This window comes from Ceratotherium simum, chromosome 39 (assembly GCF_057802395.1).
Source record: "Ceratotherium simum simum isolate JZ-2026a chromosome 39, ASM5780239v1, whole genome shotgun sequence".
NCBI classification, from domain to species: domain Eukaryota; kingdom Metazoa; phylum Chordata; class Mammalia; order Perissodactyla; family Rhinocerotidae; genus Ceratotherium; species Ceratotherium simum.
Window position 1 is genome coordinate 10,529,745 of NC_141938.1, and position 8,450 is coordinate 10,538,194.

Genomic DNA, 8,450 nt, shown 5'->3' on the forward strand with positions numbered 1-8,450 from the left:
CGCGCAGGCTGGCTTTGGGAGCACAGCCCTCCAGCCCCCTCAGTTTCCCTCACTCCAGGTCCGGCCGACAGCAGCCAAGCCTGGAGTTCTAAGGCCCCTGCTCCTGTGGCGGGTCCCTTGCCCACCCCAGGGAGAGCGGGTTTAGAATCGCCCTCCTCCCGCGATCCCAGGGCGCCAGGAGTGGGGGGCGACCTGGAGCGCCCGGAGGGAGGCGGGGCCGAGACGTCCGGCGGGCGGGGCGGGGCGGCTCCCAGGCTCCCATCCCGCCCCCCTGACTCACCCAGGCGGGCCCGGGAACTCCGCGGGAGTCGCGGCCGCTCCGCTCCCAGCGACCCAGGAGTTGGGCCCAGCGCCTGGTCCCGGAGCGGTGAGTAGGTGGCTGTCCGTCCCTGGGGACTGGGGTGGCGGAGTCGGGGTCGCGCGCGCGGGAGGACCGCTCCAGGTGCGGCTAGCGCTGTGGCCTGAGCTAGCCGGCGTCCGGGACACGCAAGGAGCTGGGGAGGGGGTTGGGGGTAGAGAGAGGCTCAGCCCGGGCCCTCCCGAGGGCGCCTGTCCAGGGAGCCCCGAAGGCCTGACCGAGGACTGAGTGAAGATCAACAGGCTGGGGGTGACCCTGGGGGTCTTGACGACGCTCCCCTCTCCTTGGCAGCTTAGACTACAGCCACAACTCATCCGTGTGAGCCCCTCAATGCCCCAGAACCCTACCACGTGGGGTCCTCGCCAGGCTGCCCCCTCTGCAACTCTTGAGCCTCAAGAATCCTCTGAACCCCAAGTCTTGGCGGGGCAGCTTGGAAAAATACTAGGTTGGGAGTCCCCAGGCCTGGGGCCCCACCCAAGATCTGCCACTAAGGTGAGACCCTCCCCCACCCAGGCCTCTGTTTCTCCCTTGTGTAAAGGTCAAGTCAAAAATCCTCTCCAGGGCCCGGCCCCCTGGCCTAGTGGTTAAAGTTCCCTGTGCTCCGCTTCAGCACCCTGGGTTAGGATCCCAGGTGCAGACCTACACCACTCATCAGCCGCAGTGTGGCAGCGACCCACATACAAAATAGAGGAAGATTGGCACAGATGTTAGCTAAGGGCGAATCTTCTTCAGCAAAAAAAAAAAAAAAAACCCTCTCCAGGGTTTCAGGGCTGACAGCAAGTCGCTATGTCTTCCTTGCCCCTTAGCATGGGGGGTGGGTGGGGAGGGGGGCTGGACCAGGTGAGCCCACAACCACCATGTTTCTGGAGGCAAGCTGGGGGCTTGGGGAGGGCCTGAGAGGGGAGAAGCAAGGGTGAGGATGCATGGGCTGAGGTAAGGTTGGGTAGGGGGTATGTACCTGGTCCCAGGCTGACGAGACCCTCCCCACAAGCCTGGCATGCAGATCAGCCATCCTCCCATGTTTTCTCTGCCAGAATCCCCCTCTGAGCTTCTTTTGGCAAAGATGCTCGAACAGGTTCTCGCCCGAGATGAAACAAAGGATGCAATCAGACAGAGGGGACTTAAGGGTCTCGCCTCAGAAATCACTTGTGCTTGTGAAACCTTGAGCAAGTTATTTCACTCCCCCGAGTCTGGGAAAGGAGGTCCCGACACCTACGCTCACAGAGTGGGGATCAAAACGAGGCATCGAAAGCGTCTGGTGGCCGCCAGAGGTGCGCGGCTCTGTTGTTCTTCTTCTCTGGGCCCCGGTCCCGAGAGCCCTTCTCCCTGGACCCTCCCACCAGCCCTGCTCAGACAAAGGGGGGCCACCCTTGTGTCTGCGGGAGCTTAATGGCAGGTTCGGGACCATCAAGTTTGAGTCACGGAGACAGATAATGATAACTCCCGTGTCTGCCTCTGAGGGTTTTGTGTGTCCACCTTGCTCTGTGGGAGCCACTGGGCCATTCACTGGGGACCCTGGAGGTCTCTGCCTTCTTGCCTTTGATTGTGGACCCGGGATGGGGGTGGTGGAGCTTCCAACGTCGTGAGATGGGTCCTGAAGGGCGGCAGGCACTCAGGCAGGAAGTCGGTCCCTGTCTGTGTGTGGCGTTTCTGCCACAGCCCGCAGAGTTACTGTTCTTAGGTTAGAGCTGAGCAGGGTCCCTTGCAGGTCCTGACGCGGCAGGGAGGACAGTGGGTGGCCAGAGCTGGAAGAGGGTGTGTGGCTGGCTCCCTGGTCCTGGGTCTCCCTGTAGCTCAGTGTGTGTACTTGCACTGTGTCCCCACATGTACAAGCTGCCCCCACGTGTCCCTTTGGTGGCTGCAATGTACATTCGGCCCCCTGGAGGCTGTTGAGCTGTCATTCAGGTATTTCTATCAGATTCTTTGGTGACTGAGACTGCACATGATGCACTGGAACACTTTTACTCAGCTTTTCGTTTGGACAGGGTGTAAAACCGAGCATGAGGGACGGGCCATTATGTGAGGGATCTGTGCTCTGTCTGTGCACCCCTTTTGTGTGCCTGGTTCTGGGTGAGTCAGGGCCTGAGTCAGGGGACCCAGGAGCCCGGGTGTGGGCAGGCGTGTGCCTGTCCCTTGCTTGCCATCCTCATACAGGGTACAGAGGTGGGAGCCTCTGATGGGATTGAGGGGTGTGGTGGACTGCCCAGGCTTCAGCCTGGTGGGCAGGGCATGCATCCTGTAACCCCACCCACCCCACCTTGTCCTCACCCAGGAGTCACCAAAGGTCTTCAGAGGACCAAAAAGGGAGGCATGGAGATGTCAGAGTGCTTGGCTGAGGTGTGGGACAGGGGCCAGCTTCCCCCCAGGAGATGGGAGAGAGGCTAGAGGACCAGCGGGCAGCCCAGATGCCTCCCTCCCCTGTGCAGCCTGTGCCCAGTGACAGGCCATCAAGATGAGGACAGCAGGCTCCAGGAACCTGCCTGAGAAAACAGGGGCTGTACATTGGGGAGCATGGAGGCTGGGAGGAGGAGCCTAGGAGCCCCCTTGGAGGCAGTGGAGGCCTCGCTGTCTCCCTTTCCTCCCCCTCCAGCCCCAGGGAGAGAGGCGGAGGGAGGCTCCTCGGTAATGTCCCAGCTTGTGGCCCACGCCCCCATGTGCCCTGCTCCTGGCCCTCTGTATCTGGAATAATGATACCTTGGTCTAAAATGAAACCCAGGGACAGACAGAGTGGGCCAGGAGCCCAGGAGCCTGGAAGCCCAGCTCCGTCCCAGTCGTAGGTGTCAGCCTGGCTTTCTCGCTGAGCCTTTTCCAGTTCCGGATCCTCTGCCCCTCGGAGGCCTTTTGTCTGCCTCAGGTTCTGGGCACGAGACCCTCCAGAAAACCCAGGTGTCCTAGTCACCTCCCACCCTCCAGGGCTGACCAGCCTTCAGCTTCGACACTCCCTGCCCCTGGGGCCCCGTAACCAGAGCCAGGCTCCAGCCGGCTTTTCCGGTTGGAGGTTGGAGGTGGTGCCCGGAGCGCCCCTGAAGGGGGTGGGGGACCCACGCCCCGGAAGTCCTGAGCCTCGGGACGCTCTCGGGTCCAGCGGCAGAGAGATCCTGGACTGGCCCAGCAACAGAGCAAGAGTTTTGGGCCTCGGCGTTACGGGGGGAGAACATGCCTGTGTTCCGGGAGAAGGCCACACGGGCAGACTGGAGGACGGCGGCCCTGTGGACTGCCCCCCCTGAGCTCTGAGTGCAAGCAGAGTCAGGTCAGGGGTCCCGGGATGCAGAAGTGGTGAGAACGGGAGTCGCTTGTCTCCGGGAAGGAGGAGAGGTCTGGGGGAGAGGGGACGGGGGCACCCAGCTCGTGGGTTCTGCCAGCCTTGGGCAGGGCGCAGCGCGGATTGGGAGCAGAGGTGTGTGTCTGGCTCCTCTGGGGACCCACTGCCAGGCGCCCCTTAATGAGGGCCTCTCTGCCCCCCTGCCTCCTCCTCTCCCATAGGCAGCATGATTCCGGTGGCCGAGTTCAAGCAGTTCACAGAGCAGCAGCCCGCCCTCAAGGTGCTCAAACCCTGGTGGGATGTGCTGGCAGAGTACCTCACCGTGGCCATGCTGATGATTGGGGTTTTCGGCTGCACCCTCCAGGTAAGGGGCGGGGCGAGGGCGGGGGCTGGAGGGGCGGAGCCTGAGTGAGAGGCAGAGCTTTAGGGGCTGGAGGGGCAGAGCCTGGATACGGGACAGAGCCTTAGGGGCGCGGCGGGGGGCGGGGGGGCTGGAGGGGCGGGGTCTGGGTGAGAGGTAGAGCCTTAGAGGTGGGGGACTGGAGGGGAGGGGCCTGGGCGAGAGGGGGCGGGGCCTGGGGGATTCCGGAAGTCTTCCTGTTACCCAAAGAAGGGGAAGCCTGAGGTCTACTGGCAGACCAATTCTGACCCCTTCCCATTCCCGCCAGCACTGGCAGTGCCACCAAAGTCCTCCTCATGGCTATGGCAGTCCATACTTTTATAATACTCAGTTTCATCCCTGGAATCTAGTTAACCCTACTAGTTTGCTAGGGCTGACGTAACAAAGTATCACAAACTGGGTGGCTTAAGCAGAAATTTATTGTCTCAGTTCTGGACACTAGAAGTCTGAAATCAAAGTGTGGACAGCTGGTTCGGTCAAGGGCTGTGAGGGAGGATCTGGTCCATGCCTCGCTCCTAGATTCTGGTGGCCTCAGACATTCGTTGGTTTATAGGAGACATTCTCCCTGTATCTTCATATCATCTTCCCTCTGTGTGTGTGTCTGTCTGTCTGTCTGTGTCCAAATTTCCCCTTTTTATAACGACACAATCATATTGGATTAGGGTCCACACTAATGACCTCATCTTAACTTGATTACACCTGCTTTGCAAAGACTATTTCCAAACAAGGCTACGTTCACATGTATGGGGGATTAGGACTTCCATAACTTTTGGGGGGACACAATTCAACCCAACTCCTTTTTTCAGACAAAGACCGACGCTCAGAGGTTTAGCTACTCTTCCAACGTCACAGCCAGCCAGGGACAGTCAGGGATCGGGGCCTCCAGCCTTTAGCCTGCTTCCCTCTCCCCAGCTCCCCACGCTGTTCCAGGTCCTTCACCGTCTTTCGTCCTCTCCCCCATCTCTAGGTGACACAGGACAAGATCATCTGTCTGCCCAGTCATGAGCCCCGGGAGAATTTATCAGAGGCCCCCTGCCAGCAGCTTCTCCCGCAGGGGGTCTCGGAGCAGGTGGGGGGCCTCCGGGAGGTGAGCGGCCTGAAGAACAACCTGGACCTGCAGCAGTACAACTTCATCAACCAGCTCTGCTACGAGACGGCCCTCCACTGGTATGCCAAGTACTTCCCCTACCTGGTTGTCATTCACACGCTCATCTTCATGGTCTGCACCAGCTTCTGGTTCAAGTTCCCCGGCACCAGCTCGAAGATCGAGCACTTCATCTCCATCCTGGGCAAGTGTTTCGACTCGCCGTGGACCACGCGGGCCCTGTCCGAGGTCTCCGGGGAGAACCACAAGGGCCCTGCCACCGGACGGGCGACGGCGGCTGTGACGGCCACAACGGGTCCCGGGAAGGCAGGTGAGGGCGAGAAGGAGAAGGTGCTGGCGGAGCCTGAGAAGGTGGTGACGGAGCCACCCGCCGTCACCCTTTTGGACAAGAAGGAGGGCGAGCAGGCCAAAGCCCTGTTTGAGAAGGTCAAGAAGTTCCGCGTGCACGTGGAAGAGGGAGACATCTTGTACACCATGTACATCCGGCAGACGGTGCTCAAAGTCTGCAAGTTCTTAGCCATCCTGGTCTACAGCCTCGTCTACGTGGAGAAGATCAACTTCCTGGTGGCCTGCAGGGTGGAGACCTCGGAGGTCACGGGCTACGCCAGCTTCTGCTGCAGCCACACGAAGGCTCACCTCTTCTCCAAGCTGGCCTTTTGCTACATCTCCTTCGTGTGCGTCTACGGCATAACCTGCCTCTACACGCTCTACTGGATCTTCCACCGGCCCCTCAAGGAGTACTCCTTCCGTTCCGTGCGGGAGGAGACTGGCATGGGGGACATCCCCGACGTCAAGAATGACTTCGCCTTCATGCTGCACCTCATCGACCAGTACGACTCGCTCTACTCCAAGCGCTTCGCCGTCTTCCTCTCCGAGGTCAGCGAGAGCCGCCTGAAGCAGCTCAGCCTCAACCACGAGTGGACGCCCGAGAAGCTTCGGCAAAAACTGCAGCGCAACGCCCGGGGCCGGCTCGAGCTGGCCCTCTGCATGCTCCCGGGACTGCCCGACACTGTCTTTGAGCTCAGCGAGATGGAGGCGCTCCGGCTGGAGGCCATCGGCGACATCACCTTCCCCCCGGGCCTGTCGCAGCTGGTGCACCTGCAGGAGCTCAGCCTGCTCCACTCGCCCGCCAGGCTGCCCTTCTCCTCGCAGGTCTTCCTGCGGGACCGCCTGAGGGTCATCCGCGTCAAGTGCGAGGAGCTCCGCGAGGTCCCCCTCTGGGTGTTTGGGCTGCGTGGCCTGGAGGAACTGCACCTCGAGGGGCTCTTCCCCCCGGAGCTGGCTCGGGCGGCCGCCCTCGAGAGCCTCCGGGAGCTGAAGCAACTCAAAGTCCTGTCTCTGCGGAGCAATGCCAGCAAGGTGCCGGCCAGCGTGACCGACGTGGCCGGGCACCTGCAGCGGCTTAGCCTGCACAACGACGGGGCCCGTCTGCTGGCCCTCAACAGCCTCAAGAAGTTGGCGGTGCTGCGGGAGCTGGAGCTGGTGGCCTGCGGGCTGGAGCGCGTCCCCCACGCCGTCTTCAGCCTGGGCGCACTGCAGGAGCTGGACCTCAGAGACAACCACCTGCGCTCCATCGAGGAGATCCTCAGTTTCCAGCACTGTCGCAAGCTCGTCACGCTCAGGCTGTGGCACAACCAGATTGCCTACGTGCCCGAGCACGTGCGGAGGCTCCGGAGCCTGGAGCAGCTCTACCTCAGCCACAACAAGCTGGAGACCCTGCCCACCCAGCTCGGCATGTGCTCTGGCCTCCGCCTGCTGGACGTCTCCCACAACGGGCTGCGCTCCCTGCCGCCCGAGCTGGGCCTCCTGCAGAACCTGCAGCACCTGGCTGTCTCCTACAACGCCCTGGAGGCCCTGCCCGACGAGCTCTTCTTCTGCCGCAAGCTGCGGACGTTGCTTCTCGGCTACAACCACCTGAACCAGCTCTCGCCCCAGGTGGGGGCCCTCAGGGCCCTCAGCCGCCTGGAGCTCAAGGGCAACCGGTTGGAGGTGCTGCCAGAAGAACTTGGCAACTGTGGGGGGCTCAAGAAGGCAGGGCTCCTGGTGGAAGACACCCTTTATGAAGGCCTGCCGGCAGAGGTGCGGGACAAGATGGAGGAGGAGTGAAGGCAGGGAGGGGCAGGTTGGGGTAGAGACATTCCGGATGCTTCCGCCCCAAAATCTCTACCATTGTCTTCAAAGGAGGCAGCCAAGTAGGCCCCAGCCAGGAGAGGAGCAGACAAGATCCCGGGACTGGTTTGTCTGGGGAGAGACAGAAGGCTGTGGATTTGGGGTGGAACATAATGGAGGGATTAACTCAGTCATAGGATTCTCAGACCAAAACCACACCTGTGTCTGTGGTTGGCTGGCTTGTCCCCAGCCCCGGGCCAGAACTGCTACCCTCCCCCTGGACATTCCAGCTTAATCAGTGCCACCTTTGGGGGTGGGGGCACATCCCAATGGGATTTCAACCCTCTCCCCCACAACAAAACAGCTTACCTCTGGGGTTCTCTCCCAAGGAGGGGACACAGACACAAGGGACCAGCACCCACCCCCCACTTTGACGTTAAGGCGTTATTTATAAGTTGTTTGCTCCAGACACGTGAACTCAGAAAAATGGTTCTCAGATTTGGCTATGCATCTAAATCAACATCCCCAAAACAAAACATGCCAGGCCCCCACCCCTGAAAGACTGACTCAGGAGGTTTTGGCTGGAGGCCAGGAACTCGGCTGTAAATAAGCATCCCAGGTAGTTCTGACGCAGGTGGTCCTAGGCCTGTATGCAGGACAGTGCTGACCTACGGAATAGACATCTGGATGTCTAGAGCGGGGATTCTGAACCCTTTTCAGGTCCTAGACCCTTGGAGAATCTGATGAAGCTAGGCACCTCCTTCCTCAGGAAAAGCCTTATGTACACATATAGGCAGAGTTCTGCAAACAACTTCAGGCAGTCAACAGATCCCTTCAGATTCCCCAGAGGAATGGATCTCCTAAGGATGGTGGAGCCCAGGTTAAGAACACCGGCAGTGGAGGCTGCATATTTCTGAGGACAGGCAGGGACTTGAGCTTTCAAAAATTCCCTGTGTGAGGGAGCAGGAGTGGGTGCTTAATAAATAATACTAATTACGAGAACTATAATTCTGATCTGTGTCCACTCTGGCCGTGGTCTAAGCTTTGCATTGCACCAGACCAGTTACAGGCAAGTGGCGACCCCAACGTGCCAGAATCAAGGGTATGAGTCTGTCCTGGGAGCAGAGGATGAGAGAGACCTCGGCTAATCAGGAGATGTTAGGCGGTATTTTCAGCCTAGCTTTTTTTCTGGAGAACGCTTTTTCCTCTACCTTCC

General features: G+C 60.2%; 1 protein-coding gene across 6 annotated transcripts; it reads left to right on the top strand.

The window, feature by feature from the left end:
- Window positions 1-297: 297 nt before the first annotated feature.
- LRRC8E (leucine rich repeat containing 8 VRAC subunit E) lies at window positions 298-8,346 on the top strand. Of its 6 annotated transcripts, none has more exons than XM_087425588.1 (5): window positions 298-367; window positions 650-850; window positions 1,393-3,634; window positions 3,842-3,984; window positions 4,988-8,345. In XM_087425588.1, the coding sequence occupies exons 4-5, from the start codon at window positions 3,847-3,849 to the stop codon at window positions 7,229-7,231; spliced, it is 2,382 nt and encodes a 793-aa protein (XP_087281714.1). In that variant the 5' UTR covers window positions 298-367; window positions 650-850; window positions 1,393-3,634; window positions 3,842-3,846; the 3' UTR covers window positions 7,232-8,345. The 6 variants fall into 6 exon arrangements, with proteins under 6 accessions (XP_087281714.1, XP_087281715.1, XP_087281718.1 ...); XM_087425589.1 differs by having other exon boundaries at window positions 2,631-3,634; XM_087425590.1 differs by having other exon boundaries at window positions 319-367; window positions 655-850.
- The last annotated feature ends 104 nt before the right edge of the window (window positions 8,347-8,450 follow it).

Excerpts from the sequence above, each read along its gene's own strand:
- LRRC8E (XM_087425592.1), top strand. The coding sequence starts at position 3,847 with ATGATTCCGGTGGCCGAGTTCAAGCAGTTCACAGAGCAGCAGCCCGCC. Across the intron at positions 3,985-4,987 it reads TTTTCGGCTGCACCCTCCAG|GTGACACAGGACAAGATCAT; the intron begins GTAAGGGGCGGG and ends CCCCATCTCTAG.